Consider the following 21,301-nt stretch of genomic DNA (forward strand, 5'->3'; position numbering starts at 1 on the left):
CAGTGAGGCTGTCGCGCAGGTTCGATTTTTACGAGCGCGTTTAGCGGAACTGCATGCAGGGTTTTGGACAGCACAGCCCTGACGCCTCATCGTCTAGGTCGTAACCCTTTCATTTTTCTCGAACAACGGGACATGGTTCACATGGAACATTGCAACGACGGACGCCCTTTCTAGACCATCCAGTGGGCGAATGTGAGTCGGTCATGTACGTGTAACACTCGGAAATCGCTAAAGCGGCTGCCTGATGTTACCTAAGCCGGTTCAGGGTAGAGGTTATGTCGCGAAGTGGCTTAACAAATCACAGATCATGGGTGGTGCTAATTCGGAAGAGTCATGTATACACATCCATGCGGCACGGCACCTAGGTATGCATACCTACACATGCCCGTGGTTGCAGTGATCCTGTATTGCAGCTACGAGTTTCAAGCTCGTTACACCCGGAGAAAGAAGAAAGAAGCGATGTGATGCAGACGTCAGCTTCTGGCGGACATCAGAACACAAGATCCCACTCTGCCCCCGTCGCATTCCTCGTCGATACGATGCCAGCTAGACAAGACCGATTCCCAGTCTAGCTGAAAGGTGTGTTCCGGCATAATAAGAAGGTGGTATTTCAACCGCCCTCCGCCTCCCCAGCGTATGTGTGCCGTCTGTTCCTCAGCGTGAACTTCAATCGGCGGCCTCACCCGGACGATCAATTGATTCACCTAACCGTCACGACATCATCCATCGTAGCATACCACCGAGCGAATGGAGAAACCCGTCGTCTTGCACTCGCCTTCCTTCTGGCTCGCTTCGCGCTCGCCGCTGGAGTGTCCACCCGAGTACGTCTTGCAAGAACCAACAGAGGTAAAGACCGATTTTCCAACTGGGAATTGGTCTTTACAGGGGCCAGCAGTGCCGTTCTTTATGTCCTCGAAGGTGCAGTCTATCTCTGCGCCCCAAGAGCCGTCCATTTCAAAGTACTTGGTATACTGCGTCAACGGATAGATATGATACTGTTTTTTTATTATTCTAGGTTAGACAATACCCCTTTAACGATTAGTTTGAATGAACGTACGCGGTTGCCTGCGCAGTTGCCCGAGTCGTAGATCGTTGCGTTCCAGCCGTGGACAAGTTGGCTGGAGACGAGGGCGAGCAATGCGCCCATCTGGATCGTGAGCTTCATTTTGGCTGACGTATCGGAGCAGTAATACGCGGGTGACTGGCGCGGATTCGAGAGGAAAATCGAGACAGACAGATAGACGCCAATCTGCCTATCTAAGTAGGTATCACATATCTATGGCGATGTCGAAAACGGCGTGTTTTCTTCATTTATATTCGTTTTTTAAGTCGTTTATCGAGCGATCTGCGCCGCAGGGGATGACTTTTGACAGGCAGGAGCTGGTCTGCCGATCCTCGTTTCAGGAACGAGGATCGCCCATTGAATATCGTCATCCGTTCGCTGTTAGGCCCCGGAACCTGGTTATTCATGCGCATACATATACGTAAGGCCTTCCTGTTCCTGGATTTGCGCAGGGGTTTTTTTATTGAAAAGGATGGTTCGGATTTCGTTCATGCCTCCTATTCTGCTCCTATCTATGCCAAACGCATCATGATTTGACTAATAAACGTTTCTAGAGTGATGAACTACGTGATTAGAATTCTTTGTGATAACAGCATGGGGCTAGCAAGTCACTACCTACACTAACCTACTGTAGGTATTTATCGTAAACCCGATAACATAAAAGTAATAAGATTGATATCATCCCTCATAGCGCCTGGCCACGTCTTCCATGATACCCAATCATAAAACATGTATTCACGACCCTTTTCAATTAGAACCAGAAACACATGGCAACCCATCGTTTAAAGTGATATTACTCGCTTATAATAATAGCCTTAAACTACCTAGGTACTAACACCCATCTTAATAAGACTTCAAAAATCTCGTCCGGCTCGCCCTCGCCTCCTGCGCAACCTTTACGTCTGTTGAGTCGAATCCATGCGCAACACCAGGGTAAAGATGGAACTCGACGTGGACGCCCGCGCTCTGGAGTCTCGAGGCGAACTGCAGATCTTCGTCTCTGAATAAATCTAGCCCGCCGACGTCAATGTAGACGTCCGGCAGTCCACTCAGATCCTTCGCTCTGGCTGGCGCGGCGTAGATAGAGACGTTCTCATCCGTGCGTTCTTCTGAATCATTCCGTCTTGTTAGCATTCTCGGTTCTTCCTGTTCATGCAATCAATGTTAGATCAGACTCACCTCTCTGTTTGCCCAGGAGCGCAGGCCAAGCCAGATCGCTCGACTGCTGCGTCCAGATCAGGTAGTTGTGCAGCGGGTGATCGGCCGGCAAGTAGGTCCGGTCGTCCAGCATCGGATAAGCCATTGCCACGGCGGCCAGCTTATGCGGCAGGTCCCCTCTATCGCGCGCCATCAATGCTGTGCCGGCCGCTATGCCTCCGCCCGCGCTCGCGCCGTACAGCACTATGCGCTTGGGATCAACGTTGAACTGTGCTGCGTTCTCCTGCAGCCACTTGGCAGCCGAGTAGACGTCCTCGACGGCCGCGGGCGCCGGGTTCTCGGGAGCTAAACGGTAGTCTACGGTGAAGACCTGTATACCGGTTCTATGGGCAATGTCCTGAAGCAGTCTGTGCCAGATTTCGACGCTGCCTGCTATCATGCCGCCGCCGAACACATACAGGAGAGCGCTCTGCGTAGTGGCGGAGTCTGAGGCAGCTGCCGGTGGCACGAACTGGTGGACGTCGATGTTGCTGCCATCGAGCGACTGGATAGTGTGTTTTGTCTCCTCGATGTCTGTCCGTACAGGCAGTGCGGCCGTTGATGCTGCCATTCCCATGCTTGCGGCCTTACGAAGATCATAGACGTCGTTTAACACGGGCTTTGGCAATGAGCTGAAAACCTTCCAAAGAGGCGCCCACTCGGGATCCATTTTTAGAGACGACATGATGGTAGTTATTTTGAAAGGGTCAGGTGTTGAATATAAGGATTCCGGGGTGTCTCGTTGAGTTGATCGAATGCTGCAATGAGCCAATGAGTCAATGTTACTTGTTGTTATTCTTCTTATTCCTGTTCTTATGAAGGTAACGAAAAGGTAGATACAGGAGGGTGGTATTTCTCTCTACTTATATATAATTGATTGATCTTTACGTGAACAGGATGGTTCTCAATGAAGATCTATGGCACGAAGTCACACATGCAGACGTCCCTCATACCCCGCTGCCCGGAACGGCATTGCGACATCTTGATTAGCTAACCATGGTGTTTGAAGTCCTCCTGGTCGCGTTGGCTGCCTGATTCCAGTCCACGTAACTGAATCCTACGAGCTATTTGCCTGCTAACTCCGACCGTATATGAGGTTGGTAACATAAGCAAAGCTTGGAGATAGCTTAAAAGCGCGGCTAGTGAACAAGAGCTCGCGCGCTCGCTTTTAGAGCAATGCAATCCTTCCGACTATAGCGTAAGCGAGTTGGTGAGCAATCATTTCAATTCCAGGATTATAGCAGTGAAACCCGAAACTGACGGAGATAACTGCGCTGCATCCAAATCTAGCAAGAGCGGCTGGTTATTTGTAACTGCAGAACAGCCTAATTGTAACCGGATTGGTCAGCCGACCCCGGATCTGAGCATCGTGAACAGCCTTGTTCTTTCTTGGATTTTCATATGTCGGCGTAGTGACTCATGTCGGCAACTGTCTCACTATCTGTTCCTAAATTCCGACGCGATAGAATGTCATACAGCATTATAGGACCTCCTACAAAAAAAAACCAAGTCAAAATTGTTGTTATGATGATATGGGCTCTCTTTGAAGGCGAACTCAACTAGTTTGAGCTCCATAGTGATGATAATATATAATGTTATTTTGCTTGACTCGGCGACATCAATTGGGACCGACAATCGTCGTTTCAAAAAGAGGTGATATAGTATAGTGGTTAGTACAATTCGTTGTGGCTATCTTCTGCTTAATTCCGAATAGACCCAGGTTCGATTCCTGGTATCGCCATCAGATTCTTTTTCTTTTTTTTTTCCCCTATTCTTTTCTTTCCTTCTTTCTTCATTCCGTTCAAGTAATCTTCAAGTCAGTGTGATTGATTCGCAATGACTGTTGCGCTAGCCAAGCTCCATTCTTGGTATCACGCTGTCTTGTCTACACTGTGGGCTCGGTTCCCATTGCGCAAGCTTTTCTCAACCTGGCTTGCACCCAGAAGAGAGCGATATTGAACAATTGATATTTACCCGTATATACAATACTACTCGAGTATCCTCCCTTGTGGCTGCAGGATAGGCAGCCTCACATACTGTTAAGGCCCAAATAGTAAGGCCAGTCATCCTCGGGCGTGAAAACGGGCAATCAGCCAACCAGCGTGAGCTGATAGAGTTTCTATTCATGACTAAGCAAGGTCATCTCCTCTTGTGAAGACAGGGAGTGATGTACTAACTACTTGAATGCAGCCAGAAGTGCGCGATCCCCTTATTTCAGTGCTTCAATGGCTACCCAAGCATCCGAGACGGCCAGTTCTACGTGACTTGAATACATGTATAGAATCCAGTGATATAGAGGATTATCACTTGATTAACGGCGTCATTTTTCGGTGTCTGCCTGTCCATGATAGAGAGGTAAGAAAAACCTGCCATTGAAAACGTAAATAGAATAGCTGCCAGCAGCCTCTATAACAAGGGCAGATAACCGGGCTTGGAACTTGATGCTATTCAGATTACAATGATCAACTAGGGCTGCATGAGTCCTTAACCAATCAACTCCTTCTCAGCTATTGGTGGCTTAACTCGACTCTATACAACTGGTCTGCCAGCAAGTCTGTATAACCTCACTCTCCAATATTGCCTGCATGTCTTTGAATGATCATGAACAGCCTGCAATGGCCTTTCGTAAGGCCGAAGTGCAAGGCGAACTGCACGTACAGCTTGTACGCGTGTAACACAGATGGACTCGCAAACCTGGAAATCAGGACGTGTTTTATGTAGCTAACGTAGATCGAGCATCGGGTCTTTCCGTTCATGGTATACACCTCTCGATTGATCTCCTACTCACCACCTTAGATTCAATAGTAACGTGTATCCGGGAGGAATTATGGAGTTGAGCCAGCCCTATCACTCGCTGGTGTTTTCCAGCCTTCCATCCGAGATCGTTTTGCTTTTCCTAAGCAATATCTGCCTTCACTGCCGCGAGCCAGATCGGGGGCCCTTAGTCTACTACCCCACCAAGCATCAAGAATATGACCAGCCATCGTGGTATGCCTTGGATCTTCAAGCATTACATTCGCCTTGCTTGGTCTCAAGGAGACTTCGACATCTTGCTCAGCCGATTCTTTCCTTTCACGGCGATATGAATGGACTGGACGGCTCATTTTCTTCTTCCGAATAGTGACACTGCGCCGCGATCTCGCCGATTTAGTTCAGGGACTGCTAGGCCCCATCAGTGTGGAAAGTGGCAGAGTCGAGGCCGTATTGGAAGAGTCTGCACAAATCTGCGGTATCAATCTCACAGACTTTCTTGAGCCTTTCCGCGATTTACTAGCCCGAGCACATCTCAAGCCCGTATCACCCCGCAGCCGATGAGCTGGTGGCTAATGCTCCTATCCTTTTTGCCCAACCTGTCTCGACTTTATCTCACAATGGCAACACCACCAAGCCCCATCTCTACGTCAGCTTTGACGGCTGTCGGTGCTCGTCTTTCTCTAAAATCCATTGACATATGTGCGAGAAACTCAAATTTAAGAAACCGCTTGGGTGGTATACTCGAGATGCATTTAAATTCGTTGCACACTCTCGACATCAACTCGTATTGCTCATACAATGGTGACAGCTAGGATTGTCGGGTATGTTTTTTCCGAACCTACGAAATATCAGTGTCACTTTGAGTGGGATGAGCGGGTCAGATCTCGAGATACTACTGTACTGTCCTGCTGTTCAAATCTTCAGACATTTATTTACGATGCTAGTAAGTTGATAGCGATCTCGTAGAAGTCATGACCGGAAACTGCGCTCTATTATACATTAATGGGTCTTGTTACTAACTTTGGTTTACTCAGCTTCAATCATCTAGTGTATACAGCTAGCCAACATCGTGAAATATCTCGGTAGACATCAAGAAACTCTCACATCATTGCGGCTTGACCTACGTGATGCTCGAGTTACACATGAGAAATTCTTTTCAGAGGCAACATCTAGCTTGAGAATATTTCCTGCCCTTAAAGACGTGTCACTCAACTTACTGTTTATATATCATAGTATGAATGAACAAGTAGAAGATGACGATGTTTTGTACCAACTCCTTCCTGAGCACATTATCTCACTACAGTTATATGATACTGTGGGTCCTACGACTCTTGCACGCCTGTCGAGGGGTCTACTACATCTTATAGACGTCGTTTCGCGAGGGCACTTTCCCCGTCTAAGAAGAGTTAGATGTTTCGTTCGAGAACAACTCGACGATGATGATCTGGTTTTGAAATTCGCCGACGTGGGGGTGCATTTAGCCTTGAGAACCAAGTCTGATCCCGTTGTATTGGGTTCCTAGATAACTAAGTAATCTGAAGTCGTGCGTAAACGAAGGTGTATTAGTAAAGTGCGTTGGTGGTATCTCTAAGCAGCCATAGACGCCATAAGTTGGTGGCCAAGTCAGATGTGCACACCCATACCTATAGTGTGCCACACCTGCTACTCAAGGATATGAGCAGGTGGCTTTCTGGTGGGGCCTTGGTGACGTTTTCCCTAATCGTGGCTCTGGTGTACACCAAAGTTGCAGTGAAGGGTCGAGATACTTTTTCTTTCTAGTGTAGGCTAAATATCCAACGTATCTACCGTACTATGCAGAGCGCTTGTTTACCTATGATATCACTGCATGTGTCTGATATTCAGTTGCAGACTAGATAGCCCATTAGCATTGTGTTACATACGACCAATTCTCTGAAAACTCTGGTACGGGTTTCACATGCAGGCTTCGGTGGCAGACAAGAGACAGTTTCGGCTTTATCCAAGTGAGACTGTTCAGCTAAGGATGATAATATGAGACATAGTGACGGAATCTTGAGGTTGGGAAGGCCGTGTTATTTATAGGTAGACCAGCCTAGCTACCTTGAAAGATGGGATGTGAATGAACACTAGACCAAGCGGTCACAACAGAATAATACTAGATAGTGATATAATTCCCAGTGCGAAGCCCAGCACGCTTCAATTTGCCAACTCCTAGCCCGGGGATTATAAAAAGGGCAGAGAGCTGGGCTTAGATATGAAGCTATTCAGAATATCATGATCAACTAGGGCTGCATAACCTTGGTGGCTTGACTCGACTCTATGTACAATTCGTCTGCTAGCCCTGACTAACCACCTAGGTCATATTTTCTTGTTTCATGAAGCGAAGTCTGCATAACCTTACTTTCCAATAGTGCCTGTATGTCTTTGAATGATCATGAACAACCTGCAATGGCCTTTCGTAAGGCTGAAGTGTAAGGCAATCACCTTGTACGCGTGTACTCAGGATGGAGTGACATCATCCCGAACCTCGATCATCTCAGAGCTTGGGTGCGGGAAACTCACGAGGCCGCATTTATTGATGTCATTCATTTCATAATATATTTAGCAGCCTCCGGCGCTGCTAGACTATCTCCTTAATCTCCATCGCAACAGGTGTGGTCATTTGATTCCTTCCTGCCTTTTCAAGCCATACAACCTCCCACACTCAAGAAGCGCGGACACAGCGCGCTCTTTCCACGATGTCGCAAGAATCTAGCCCCAGCATCAGGGAGCAGTTGTCACAAGTCTACCCGCCAAAACCTAGCTTTACAGAACAAGATTTACCCGGGCTACAGGGGAAGGTACGCTGACTGTCCTCGTCTATTCTACCTCGTCCCTGAAACACCAGTCTAATCTTAACTCGAGGTCTACGTGATCACAGGTGCAAACACTGGGCTAGGCAAAGAACTAGCTCGCATACTCTACTCAAAGCATGCCAAAGTCTATATCACCGCACGGTCAAAAGCGAAGGCCAACGCAGCTATATCTGAAATTAAAGCCAGCGTCCCTGACTCCCAGGGCACCTTGGTGTTTATCAAGCTTGACCTAGCGGACCTCAGCACCATCAAGGCTTCAGCCGAGGGGATTCTCCGACAAGAGAATCGACTTGATGTCCTGTTCAACAACGCCGGCGTCATGAAACCCGACCCCCTTACTTCAAAAACAGCCCAAGGCTACGAGCTACAGCTTGGCGTAAACAACATCGGCACATTCATGTTCACGAAGCTTCTCACGCCCCTTCTCGTAGCGACTGCGAAAGCTGAGGGCCCTGGCTCGGCGCGAGTCGTCTGGGTCGGGTCCTTGGCCGGGGAGATCCCCGTCGTGCCGAAAGGAGGCGTGCCTATGGACAACCTCGACTACCATCGGGATCTCTGGTGGCTGACGAAATACGGCATCAGCAAGGCCGGGAACTACTTGCAAGGGTCTGAGTATGCGCGGCGGTATAAGGCCGATGGGGTGATCAGCGTCTCCTTGAACCCGGGGAATCTCGACTCCGAGCTCTGGAGGAACCAGACTTATATCATGAGCAAGATGTTGAAGTGGTTCTTCCTTTATGAGATTATCAACGGGGCGTATACGGAGTTGTTCACTGGCTTGTCTCCTGAGGTCACCATGGAGAAATCCGGTGCTTGGATTGTGCCCTTTGGTCGATTTAGTAAGATATCTATCTCCTCGCGACATCTCTTGTCCCCCCTTTTTACCCTTCAGACACCTTACTTACTTGCTCATCTGCATGAAAACGTAGAAGAAGGGCTAACGTATCGGATTCCATAGTGCGACCTCGTAAAGACCTGAAGGAAGCTACGAGAACCAAGGCTGAGGGCGGCACTGGTATTGCGAAGGAGTTCTGGGAATGGAACGAGGAGCAGATTCGACCATTTCTTTGAACTTGCCTCCTTAGACAGAGTCGTGTGATATTTTGGTGTTATTGTACAAGTAATGTGTGAGGCACTACGCAGTAATTATTCGTTTGGAGCTGAGAACAACTGATCCCTTGAATATCGCTGAAGAGCGCCCCGGTACCCCGTCGATGGACAGACAGCCTAAAGCGCGCGAGCTATCCAAATGGGCCGGCGTAGTAATTACTATTAGAGCTATTCGCTGAGCGGTGGTAATTACTAGTCTTCACGTACGGAGTTTTTATCATCTCAGACAGGCACGCTGGACACGGACCTCATAGCCGTCGCGGACAGATAGAACTGCAGACTTAACCGTGGCGAGTCATATAACTAACTATCTGTCTTCTAGCATACTCTGTGGCTATCAATATACAATTATAGAGGTGCTATATCTATTCTATGCACGCTAGTTGATCGCGTAGTCTGAGAGGGAGCTTTGCAAAAGAACTAGGAGTGCTTGTGGCCAAACCTGTTTGGCGCCTCCAATTAAACTTTGATGTTTTAAGAATGCAAGGGACAAGAGATGAAGCACATGTGTCTCAGTTCATAAGAGTTTTCTTCCCCTTCATCTTTTTCTCCTTATCTCTTTCCCTTTGTCTTGCACATGGCATAATAGCCATCGCTTTCGAGGGTAGGTTAGCATTGAAGTGGATAAACTTAGCAGCAGCGCTTGTGTGACCCCGCCCGAATATTGTGCGACGATACTCGATGCGTCTGCGAACTCGCTGCTATTATGGCTCAATCGGATTTGTTCCTACATAGCTGCTGAGAGAAAGATAGCATTTTGCATGGGATTTGGGTCGGGCTCGATCCGATATATATGGACCCCGACTGGTAGTATCCACGAGATACGATATCCGAATTACGGCCCTGGTGATACTTGATGCGTAATCTTCGCCACCTTGCAGATATGAGGTGACTCGATCTTGCATTCACTCATCTCTGACAGTCAGATAGCTCGAGGTAGAGACTCTATGGTGTTATAGCTATCTATCTTTAATATGCTACGTATCCGACGGAGGAGTGAGGAAGGACAGCAGGCTTGGCAGGTCATGTGTGACTACCTACCTGCCTACCTACCGATTGCGGTGCCGGGAGAATTGACGTAAATTATGCGTTAATCAACTGATATTTGACCGAGCCAACGGAGCTGACTCCAATGAAACTTGATGATTGAGAAAATTTTCATGATGGCAAGCCAATGATTCTGATGGGCCAACCCAATGTTGTTCTAAGGCAGCCGGTTGGGTGTCGATTGGTTGTCCATCTCACCTGCTTCTGACGCGAACCTTTTCGCTGTAAGGGTTTGATGCGCGCGCAATGAAGCGGTGAAGCGGTCGCGATGCCGTTTTGGGGCGGAACGTTGTGGGATCTCGCATGGAGACATGGGGCATTGGGATTGGAAGATCCGCCTGTATTCCATAGCATAGTAGTCACCGTTGTTCATTCCACCTTTTTCTGCCTCTTGGCTGCGACCATCTGCCCGAAACTGGACATGGACGAGGGTAGAGTACCTTAGTTGCCGCCGATGCGGGCTGCGAGTAAGTACATACAGACCAGCGCAGATAGTGTAGAAATAATAATAATGATGATAATAATAGCTGCCTGGTACCACGGGAAGTCTAGGTAGGTGCTACTACTGTACGTAATCTAGACGCATCAGCAATTGCGTGTTGTCTTTTCCACGAACATGGCAGCAGGCAATGCAAAGCTTGTTGTCGACGACTTGCAGCAGCTATATGTACATGTAGTCGTAGCCATACCTACTCACAGTACTGCAAGTGAGTACTAAGGAAGTAAGTAAGTAAGCGATCGCAGTACTACTACGTGCAGCATTGTTTTAGCTGCCCACATACTTCGTACAAATCTCCGCAGGATGCATCTGGTGCTGTGCTGCGTTAGTATGATGGGTCCGCGACGACGTGGAAGAACAGTGACGCGATGGACAGGGAGCAGATACAAGCTAATCGGTGCATGGCTGCCCATTTTCCATGTATCGGCACCTGTCCATCATGCTGTCACAGGTCGATGCTAGCGAACTCCAATCGACGAGTCAAGCTGGCTCTTGAAGCGGATGAGGGCAAGATGATCAGGATCGAAAGAGGAAGGGGTGTGCAGAGCACAGTCACGTTGTCCCGACACCCTCTGGTCTAAACTTGTATCAAGCCTGTTGTGATGGAGGTAAGGTACCGTAGGTATGTTTATCTTAGAGTAGGTACTTGTAGTTAGTTTTATATAGTACATGACACACATGAAACAACGGGAACTTGTCGGGACAGCTAGCTAGCTGTGCGATATTCGTGGCGTCCATCGGATAACTGACAAACAAACCATCTGGTACCTTGGAGATGACCGGGATTTGGGACACACGAGATCATTACCTTGAATTGAAAGTTACAACAACTCATGAAGAATAGATAGAATACGGTACTTGATAGAACCTGAATTAAAGGGAGGGGTAAATTAGAGTCAAGAGAGAAAACATGGCGACCAGGGGGGGGCTGGTCTGGGTTAGGTACTCTATGTACATACGTACATACCTACATACATGCAGCATTGTACCTAGGAAAGAGAATAGGTACCTAGTACTGAGTAGGTATCTGGCGTAGGCGATGACACCTGTCTCTGCCTGAGAGATCACAATGTTACAACCAATATACAACCCAATCGAGTATTTGAGTACAGGAGGGGTACTCAGACATTGTGGCTGACAATTACCTAAGTATATAGGTAGGTACTTATAGTAGTGCTTCACCCATTCTAACTTGGGTTAAGGGGTCCCAATGGCGGGGTAACTGGGCCTAAGAGTGATTCTAAGTGTGTAGCTAGCTCTGATAGATGTCTCAGTAAATCCTGGCGTAGGTAAGTAAGTATGTATCAGTATGCGAATGGATCATAAATACAGTAATACTACTGGGAAGTATGTACTGCTGCGTTGTCGAGTCGTCTCGTCTCGTCTCTTAATGCACGCTGCGGTATGTCACAGTGTTACCTGTTGTGATAAACAAACATGGGCGGGTAGAGTGGGCGTATCCAGATGTGAAGCAAAAGCTGTACGCGCGTGAGAGATATACTCGGTTGTCATATGCTTAAGTACGGTATGGAATAGGTATAAGCTTTGACATCGGTTCCGAGGTTCCTAAACCTCCCGCCACAAGGCCCACACCAGCTCAACTGGACAAGCAACTCGGTACAGTTTATTGTTTATTATCGTCATCATGGCTACTCTCGGTCACCAAGTCGTGGTTGGGGGCAGATGGGGGCTATATAGCAGCGAAAAATAGGGATCTCTGAAATTAGAATCGTCAAAGTCTTATTGCAGCGTTGCTTATATGTAACGGTGGCAAGGGCGAGAATACTACTTGCTTCGTAGATACAACCACCGAGAGAGGAAACACCAGCCCCCTCCTTCACACTGATACTTACAGTAGAGTACCTAGGTATGTACACTTCAGGGAGGGAATACTACGTCGGACTGCAGAGAGGTAGAGTAGAGACCAGAGAAGACAGAGAGATAGAGAGAGAGAGAAAGAGTAAAGCTCGGCCAAAAGCAACTTAGGCCGGCCCCCTCCCGTCCCCTCCTTTGCCGTTTCTAGAAGGCCCCCACCGGTAGTGGCATCACCGTCGGGCCAATGGCCGTGACGAGCCGTCGTCGACCCCAGCAACGACCAGCCATCTCAAGCATCCCAAGTTTAATCTAGTCCGGCCGGCTACACCAAACTGAGCAAACACCCATCTCAAGCATCCGTTTTTCTGTTGTTGTTTTTTGCACAACCATCCCATCAATCAAGTTAATCAATCAATTAATGCAGACAACACCCCCCCTTCGCTCTCGCTGCTTCAGTGCTCCCACACCCGCATGGCCATGGGATACACTACCTAGGTAGGTAGTAGTAATATACGCATACTACTGTAGATAGTACCATCGCAGTCAGAATACTCCCCCTCCCTCTCTCTCCCTTCACCACTCACAGCTCGTAACCGTGCTTTTTTGTCTTTTCTGCCAGATGACCCAGATGACCCTGCAGCCCAGTCGAGCCAGTCGAACCAGTCTTGATGCGGCACACACCCCAGCAACCCCTACCTACCGCCACCTCTACTTACTACGTACTGCATTCCCTGGCCATTTGCTGAGTGTCTAGCCTACATAACACACTCCTATCCTATCATCCCACACGGCTCTGCTTAGACTAGGCTCGTACACTACCTACTTTCTTACCTACTTACTACCCCTACGGACCTACGAAGTACTACCTACTACCATTTACTGCATCTCTGCATCTGCAGTTGCTGCTGTAGGGGAATCCTGACTTGACAAGTCGGTGTATCCCGTATCTGTATGCTACTCTAATACTGTAGCTGTGGTATGCTGTACGGTTAATGGTTCCCTACCTGTCTGTGTGTGTTGCTGTTGTGTGAGTCCCGTTGTGGTCCACAGACACAGACACGCCACCCTACGTACTCAAACTTGCCATAACCAGTGGCAGCCTCCGACTGCGCGTGCAATTGAGAACACTGTTTTCTCATTTGTCGCGCAGAAGTCCACCCTTACTTGGCCTCTCCGTTTCTTTTTTATTTACTTTTTTTATTTTTATTTTTTCTATTTTTGTTGTTATTTTACTTTGCAATACCTACTTTAACCCGTTTTCCTTGGCATTGATACGGAAGCTGGGTCTTGCGAGAAAGGGGAATTTAATGCCACGATTAGTCGAAAACGTTGATAATTATCTATACTGCATGGAAAGCCTCGTCGTCTGTCTAGCTTGGTATTCCTAGTGGCATAGTCATCCCTGGCCATTTGACCATCGTGGTTGTCGTGGCCGCTATCTAGGTGTCTCGAACCTAGCCTTCTATCATTGCGCCGATCTACCTTTTCCTCTACGACCGAGCCCAGCAATATTTTTCTGGCTCCCATATCCCACTGCGCGCCATTCTTTATTTTCTACGCTCCTCCCCTCGTCCGAGGCGATACGTTAGCGTCCATGATTTTCATATCCTCTGCCGATTAGACGAGCCTCATCTCTCAAAATGGCCGCTATTACCGCTGTTACAGGCTTCGTCTCTACAATTGCGACAACGAGCGAGTCTGCGTGGCTACCGAACTTGCCTTGCGCCACCCAGACGTTTCCATGGAATGAGCTCGATTTGGAGACACAATTGACACTTATCTCGCGGCAGTGGCTCTTACAAAGAACACATGTGAGCAGTCTCTTGCGGTTTACTTGTATCAACTCATGCTATCACTACCCGAAAGTCATTCAATCTCCGTGGCTCATGAGAAGGGCGAGCAAAGGAGGCGGATTTGAGGATCGTGGTTATTACATTCTCTGCTCTAACTTATACGACTATGGTCTTCTTTCGTCATCTGGATCGAATATCAAACTAATACATTGTATTTAGGTACCCAATACATCATGCCAGCGCTGCTGTATCATTTCTCACAAGCCTTTGACGATACCCGATCCTACGCCGAAACGATCGAAGCGATTACCTGCGCCATGCGATACGGAGGCCACCGAGTATGATGATATAGCCAGCTTGGCCTTCGTAGAGGAATATGCGCAGCGGCGTCTCCCCAAACCATCTGAGGAAGAGGGTTGTCCCCCAATACCCCCCACTTCGTCGCAAACACGACGCCGGCGAGAAGATACTCTGTTCAATCCATTAATTCCCGACTTTTACTGTGATTTCTCATCTGAGGAAGGATTTGTTCAGCATGCTAAGAAGAAAACGAAAGGGAAAGGCGCTGCTCCACCTCCACCACCACCCCCCCCACCTCCACCTCAGCCGGAAAAGAACGACGATGGTGGGGCTGGCGGTGGTGGCGAACCGAATGGCGAAGCAGGAGGTGCTGGAGCAGGCAAAGGGGGTGGAGACGACAAAAAGGATGAAAAAAAGGACGACAAGGGCGATCCTAGCCTGGACGACGACGCCGGTTGGGGGGCCTTCACAAGTGCGGGAAAGAAAAAGAAAGGCAAAAAGGAGGAGACCACCGATCTGTTGGGAGGGGAAGCCAAGTTTGACGCCTTTGATGATATCGGATTGAATGATACTGGCCCATCTCTGGGCCTCAACTTTGAGAGCAGTGCGACAGATACCAAGGCCAATACCGTTAGTACGTGGGGATCCAGCTGGAATGCCGGCACATCGTGGGATTGGTCTAGTACCAAAGCAGCTGACAAGACCGAAGTTAAAGAGGAGAAGAAGGATGGCTTAGATTCTAGTCCTTGGAGCATTGACCGACCCAAACCAAAGAAAAAGGGTAAGACGACCTTCGGTTTCGGCAATTTCGATGAGGCAGAAGAACCAAAGACCGAGGAGCCCTTGATTTCCGAAGAGAAGAAAGACGATGACTTCGGCTTTGGATTCGCCACTGCAAAGAAGGACAGCAAAAAGAAGAAGAAGACCAATATCTGGGACGAACCCGAGACGACCGACCCACCCGCTGAAACCCAGGACACTGGCTCTACTGCTATTGATGATGGTTGGGGTTGGGGTTCTGCAGCTAAGAAGGCGGCGAAGAAAGGCGCGGGTACATTGCTGGACTCGGTCCCTGAGCCTGAGAAGACAGAACCGGTCGATGATTTCTGGGGGTCTATAGGGGCCAAGAAGAAGAAGAAAAACGACATTCTGGATCTGGATTCTTCTGCCCTTGACCCTGTACCTGCTGCTGCCCCTGCCCCTCCACAAAATGAATGGGGAGGTGACGTGTGGGGTACGACGACTACGACTACAAAGGATAAGAAAAAGAAAAAGGGCGCACTTGAAGAAATTAAGAAGTCTGATGAATCAGAAGATACATTCTGGGGTAGCAGCAATAGCAAGAAGAACGGTAAAAGCAAGATTGCTGAGCCTGAGCCTACTAAGCATGCAGAGGATGATATATTCACTTCCCTCACAGCTCCTAAGAAAGATAAGGGAGCGAAGAAAAAGAAAAAGGGATTACTGGAGGAGGAACCTGTCAAAGAGCCGGAGCCCATACCGGAACCAGTAGCTGAGTTTCAACCTGAACCTGAACCGGAGCTAGAACCGGAGCCCGAGCCCGAGCCTCTCCCGCCGCCACCTATGCGTGAAGAGCCGAGCAGCGCTTGGAGTTTCTGGGGTGCTACTAAGAAAACAATAAAAAAGGCAGCAGACCCAACCCCGGCAACCGAAGGTAGTGGTGAGGGTTGGCTCAATTGGGGTGCTAAGAAACTGGTAAAAAATGGTAAGATGTCGACAACATCCCTAGATGAACTAAACCAGGAATCGGGCCTCGAACCGGTAACACCTGGGGCCCTTGCACCCGGCGAAACTGGTAGTGGTGACCAATTCCAGGACAAATTTGGCACTAGCAGATTTAAGAAAATTAATGCTGACGGCAACATCATTCCAGCCACGATTGAGAAACCCGTTGAAGAACCCAAGAATGACGATGAAAGTTGGGGATGGGGTCTTTCGAGAAAGATATCACCCCTGCCGGCACCACCGCCGGCACCCTCACCACCTCCTACTTTTGAAGAGCCAAATATCTGGGACGAGCCGCATGTTGAACCCGAACCAGATCCTGCTGCCATTGCATTGGCTGCTGAGATCGCCGCTGAAGAGCGAGAACTTTCTGAACTAACTACGAAGAGTCTAAAGAAGAAACTTCTCAAGAAGGATCAGAGGCGATTTGATGAGCTAACGAAGAATGCAGAGCGTCGAGCTGAAGAAGCCGCAGCCAAGGAAGCCGAAGAGAAACTGCGGTTAGAGGCGGAAGCCAACGCTGCTGCTGATGCTCTCAAAGCCGAAGAAGAAGCTGCTGCTGCCGCTGAAGCGCTCAAGGCTGAAATCGAGGCTGAGGAGGCAGAGCTCGAAGCTCTCACCGCAAAGTCCACGAAAAAGAAGAAATTCACGAGAAAGGATAAAGAGCGCATGGATGAGCTTATTGAAAAGAAGAATGCTCGCGCTGCTGCTGCTGCTGCTGAAGAAACTACTCCGCCGGCTGACGATGGAGCTGCAGAAGCTGCGCTTGCAGCCGAGGAAGCTGCACGCGAAGCCGAAGAACAGGCAGCTAGAGAAGCTGAAGCAGCAGCAGCAGCGGACGCAGCAGAGGCAGAAGCTGCCGCAGCACGCGAAGCTGAGGCGCAGGCCACTCGAGAAGCCGAGGAAGAAGCTGCAGCTGAGGAAGCTGAAGCAGCAGCCCTTCAAACAAAGCTAAAAAAGAGAAAGAGGCTGACTCAAAAGGATCAAGACCGGTTAGACGAGCTTACCGAGAAGATCAATGCTCGTGCTGCTGCTGCCGCTGCTGCTGATACAGCGGTCAGTGATGAAGCTGCTCAGGCCTTGGCGGAAGCCGAAATGCAAGCAGCGAAGGAGGCGGAGGAGTTAGCCGCACGAGAAGCAGAGGAACAAGCTGCTCGTGAAGCTGAAGAATTAGCTGCCCGCGAAGCCGAAGAAGCGGCTACCCGCGAAGCGGAGGAGCAGGCTGCTCGTGAAGCAGAAGAAGCTGCGCAAGCCGCGCGTGAGGCCGAAGAAGCAGCTGCTCGCGAAGCGGAGGAAGAGGCGGAAGCAGAAGAATTTGAACTGCTTACAAAGAAAGCCAAAAAGGGGAAGTTGCTTAAAAAGGAACGGAGGCGCCTCGAAGAACTTGAAGAAAAGATCAAGGCTCGCGCAAGCGGAGAAAATGGCGATGAGGCTGCTGCTGAAGAGCAAGCTGCGCGCGAGGCTGAAGAACTAGCAGCACGTGAAGCTGAAGAACAGGCTATCCGCGAAGCCGAGGAATTAGCTGCGCGCGAGGCTGAAGAAGCTGCCGCTCGTGAAGCCGAGGAACAGGCCGCTCGTGAGGCGGAAGAAGAAGCTGCTGCTCGCAAAACGGAAGAAGAGGTGGAAGAAGAAGAATTTGAATTGCTTACAGAGAAAGCGCAAAAGACGAAGCTGCTCAAAAGGGAGCGGAGGCGCCTTGAAGAACTTACGGAAAAGATCAACGCTCGCAAGGCCGCTGCTGAAGAGCAAGCTGCTCGTGAAGCCGAAGAATTGGCAGCACGCGAAGCTGAAGAGGCTGCCGCCCGTGAAGCGGAGGAACGGGCAGCACGGGAAGCTGAGGAAGCTGCAGAGGATGCAGAACTTGAGGAACTCCAGGCTGCTAAGGCGAGGAAAAAGAAGAAATTCAAGGATCAGGCTCGATTAGACGAACTTCTCGAAAAGATTAACGCTCGTATTAGTGTTACTCCGATCGCAGAAGACGACGAGGCTGCAGACGATATGTACGATACGGACGAAGCAGAGCAAGCAGCCCGAGAAGCGCAAGAAGCCGAGGAAGCAGCTATACGCGAGGCAGAGGAGCAGGCTGCGCGCGAAGCAGAAGAACAAGCCGCCCGAGAAGCAGAAGAAGCTGCACAAGCCGCACTCGAGGCTGAAGAACAGGCTGAACGTGAGCGACAGGAAGCCGAAGCTGCCGCTGCTGCCAAGAAAAAGTCGAAAAAGAGCTCAAAATCTGATGAAAAGGAGAAGAAATCCAAATCTAGCAGCAAAGATAAGAAGAAGGATGACGAAGACGATCTCGACAAAGTGAAGGAGAAGAAATCGAAGAAGAAGAAGGATATCGACGACGATGATCTTGATTTTGACAACGTGAAGAGCTCCAAAGCCGACAAGAAAAAGTCCAAATCCAAATCCAGTAGTGAGGAAAAGAAGGACAACAAGGATGATGAAGACGATTTCGATCTTGACAATGTGGACCTGACCATGGAACAAGCTGATGAGATTCTTGCGGGCCTGGACCCCCCAAGGAAGCCCAAACCCACGGCGGCGGACCCTTTCTCCTTCTGGGGTGCCAAGCCAACCCCGATCACCTCAGATCCTGAACCAGTAAGCACCTTTTACCCCCCAAAATCGGCAATAACTGAGATTACAATTGCTGAGTCAACCAAGGTTCTGGAAGATACCACACCAGATGTACCCGCGTCATCATTTTCAAAGTTCGTCGATGATTGGATGCCGATGAAGAAAACCAAAGGAGGTAAAGTTGCTGAACAGCTTAAGAAATTCGAGGCGGAACCAGAGGATGATTTAGATGGCGACCTAATTGACGTGGTCCCTGAAGCAACGCAGTCTGATACGAAAGACAGCGACCTTCCTGGCAGTTTTCCCATGACTGACGAAGACCATGAACGTGAAGACGAAACATTTCACGATGCAGCTGAGGGCGAAGACGAGAGTGCAGAAATGATCGATATGGAGATGGCAGAGCAAGACTCGAAGAGAAGCTTCCCAAATGACGATGCCGATATTCCTGTCGATGAAGACGAAATTGTTGAAATTATTGACCTCTCGCCACCAGTAGAAAAGAAATCTAAGAAGAGTAAGAAGAGCAAATCCAAGGACAAGGGCAATGCTTTCCCTCCTGTACCTCCCCCTGTACCTCCCCCACCGCCTGCGGTACCGGATGCGCCTCCAGCACCTCCCACGCCTCCATCGCCCGCTGCTGAATCCAGATCCTCCAAGAAAGAGCGAGCCAAAATCAATCGTGATGGTGGTGCGTCTTGGAGTGCGTGGGCGACATCACCAGTCAAGGAAGAAAAAAGGCCATCAAAGTCTAGATCCGACGCCAGAAAGTCCAGGAAAGAGAGAGAGGAAAAGCTATCTTCGAGAGGCTCAGCCTCTGATAAAGCAGAGCAACAAGACAGGAGGGGTCCACCAATTTCCATGCCACGCATGAGCAGCGTTTTCCAAAGCACTCCCCCTCTTTCACGCTCTATGTCAACACGAGACAAATACACGAGCAGATCAAGCTCAAGACGCCATTCTGTAGAAATGAGTGGTGGGCTTGTGTCGCCACCTCCTGAAGAAATGCCTGGGATGTCCTCGAGGGCGGCGCGAACGCCAGGGGTGGACAGGAGTTACAGTAGGAGAACCTCAAGAACGCGCGCCGCTCCCGAAGATGACGATATCGTCATGGTTGAGACGCGCGATTTTACGTCAAGCCCCGACAAGTCGGCGCGTAAACGATCAAAGGTAGAACAAACAGTCAAAGGTAAATTGAGTCTTGCTAACTTGAAACAGCCAAAGCCAAGCGAAGATGTATTCATGGGTGATACGGACGGTCACACTAACGCAACGCCGTTGCGACGATCCAGCTCAAATGCTAAAAAGGGCATATCTGGCCTGTTTGGTGGCCTCATGTCTTCAAATTCACGTTCTGAACCCCGCCCCGAACCCCGGCGTCGGGCTACATATCATGCGCCGGAAGAGGAGGGGAGATCCGATAAGAGAGCGAGGCGCACACGGGGAATGGAGCCAGATATGGATGCTGATCGCGAAGCCCGGCGTGCCGCTCGTCGAGCCATGAAAGAACAAGAACAGGCTGAAGATTCCCGGCGTGCGAAAGATTCGCGGCGCGAGAGGCGTAGGCGTCAAGAAGAGGAGGACGAAGATGCTCGTAGACAGGAAGAGCGAGAGGCCCGAAGAGCGGAGCGCAGGGCTGCACGAGAGCGTGAAGCCCAACGCCTTGCAAACGAGGAGGCCGAAGCGAGGGAAGCCGAGAGAGCAGAACGCCGCCGCCGCCGCAGGCTCGAAAAAGACGCCGCAGCTGCTGAGGAAGCAGAGGCAGAAGCACGTCGGGCTGCCCGGGCTGAAAGACGACGTATGCGATACGGGGAAGCGGGGTCAGAAGAAGACGATGAACGGCGACGAAGACGCGAAGCCAGACGGGCCGCCGAGAAAGCCGGTCGCACCCGGTCTACGCCGATGGGCGATGACTATGTGTATCCTCGAGAGCGGTCCTCGAGACATACAGACGACGAACGTGGTAAGAGAAGGACACCAACCTGGCCACATTCTGGCACAAGTTCATGGGTTAAAGAACATTCAGACGCAGGTCCGCCCCCAGAGGACGGTCCAATGACGGACGCCCCTCCGCCGACGGACGACGAAGAAGCCCGACGCGCCGCTCGACGCGCCGCCCGCCGGCGAGAGAGAGAAAGATATGGCGAAGCGAACCGCGAGTACGAAGAAGACCAGAAGCGAAGGCGCGTACGCCGCGACGAACGCGACCGCCGAGAACGACGGATGGGCTCAGATGGCAGCGGGGAGCAGCAAAGGGCACAACAACAGCAGCAAGCACAGCGCGAGCCGATGTTCATGGATGCGACACCCCGGAGTAGTTGGTGGAGGAAACTCACGGGGTCGTAATAAGAACGGTCCTATCCATCCATCTATCTATCTATCTAACCTAGCGCAACGCGCGATCTAGTTCGGGCAAGGAGAATGCGCTCTTTCTTCTTCTCTCTCCTTTCTCATTGTTATGTTTACGGCTTTCCAGCGTTATTTGTATTATTGTCTTTTGGCGACCGGACTACTTTGCACATCCGCACTGCACTGCATATTTATATAATACCCCTATTAGACA

At 49.9% G+C, this 21,301-nt stretch overlaps 5 protein-coding genes and 1 non-coding gene across 6 annotated transcripts; 4 read left to right on the top strand and 2 right to left on the bottom strand.

The window, feature by feature from the left end:
* Positions 1-404: 404 nt before the first annotated feature.
* On the bottom strand, positions 405-1,535 carry F5B22DRAFT_415987 (uncharacterized protein). The gene is made up of 2 exons (XM_047971591.1): positions 1,058-1,535; positions 405-995 (listed from the first exon to the last, which is right to left on the bottom strand). Exons 1-2 carry the CDS (start codon positions 1,163-1,165, stop codon positions 720-722), a joined length of 384 nt encoding a protein of 127 aa, XP_047834472.1. The 5' UTR covers positions 1,166-1,535; the 3' UTR covers positions 405-719.
* F5B22DRAFT_415924 (Alpha/Beta hydrolase protein) lies at positions 1,536-3,224 on the bottom strand. The gene is made up of 2 exons (XM_047971590.1): positions 2,243-3,224; positions 1,536-2,172 (listed from the first exon to the last, which is right to left on the bottom strand). The coding sequence occupies exons 1-2, from the start codon at positions 2,943-2,945 to the stop codon at positions 1,907-1,909; spliced, it is 969 nt and encodes a 322-aa protein (XP_047834473.1). The 5' UTR covers positions 2,946-3,224; the 3' UTR covers positions 1,536-1,906.
* Positions 3,225-3,912: 688 nt separating this feature from the next.
* F5B22DRAFT_t38 lies at positions 3,913-4,001 on the top strand. The gene has a single exon. It is a non-coding gene; the product is annotated as a tRNA-His (tRNA).
* Positions 4,002-4,853: 852 nt separating this feature from the next.
* On the top strand, positions 4,854-6,394 carry F5B22DRAFT_591927 (uncharacterized protein). The gene is made up of 2 exons (XM_047973882.1): positions 4,854-5,957; positions 6,049-6,394. The coding sequence occupies exon 1, from the start codon at positions 5,088-5,090 to the stop codon at positions 5,379-5,381; it is 294 nt and encodes a 97-aa protein (XP_047834474.1). The 5' UTR covers positions 4,854-5,087; the 3' UTR covers positions 5,382-5,957; positions 6,049-6,394.
* A 1,337-nt stretch (positions 6,395-7,731) lies between these two features.
* F5B22DRAFT_633877 (uncharacterized protein) lies at positions 7,732-8,919 on the top strand (the record flags this gene model as incomplete). The annotated part of the gene is made up of 3 exons (XM_047976905.1): positions 7,732-7,833; positions 7,898-8,687; positions 8,807-8,919. The coding sequence occupies 3 exons, from the start codon at positions 7,732-7,734 to the stop codon at positions 8,917-8,919; spliced, it is 1,005 nt and encodes a 334-aa protein (XP_047834475.1).
* Positions 8,920-13,959: 5,040 nt separating this feature from the next.
* F5B22DRAFT_642872 (uncharacterized protein) lies at positions 13,960-21,084 on the top strand (the record flags this gene model as incomplete). Its single annotated transcript, XM_047978190.1, has 2 exons — positions 13,960-14,130; positions 14,332-21,084. 2 exons carry the CDS (start codon positions 13,960-13,962, stop codon positions 21,082-21,084), a joined length of 6,924 nt encoding a protein of 2,307 aa, XP_047834476.1.
* Positions 21,085-21,301: the final 217 nt, after the last annotated feature.

The sequence above is a fragment of the Xylaria bambusicola genome, assembly GCF_022495145.1.
Source record: "Xylaria bambusicola strain CBS 139988 unplaced genomic scaffold F5B22scaffold_5, whole genome shotgun sequence".
NCBI lineage: Eukaryota > Fungi > Ascomycota > Sordariomycetes > Xylariales > Xylariaceae > Xylaria > Xylaria bambusicola.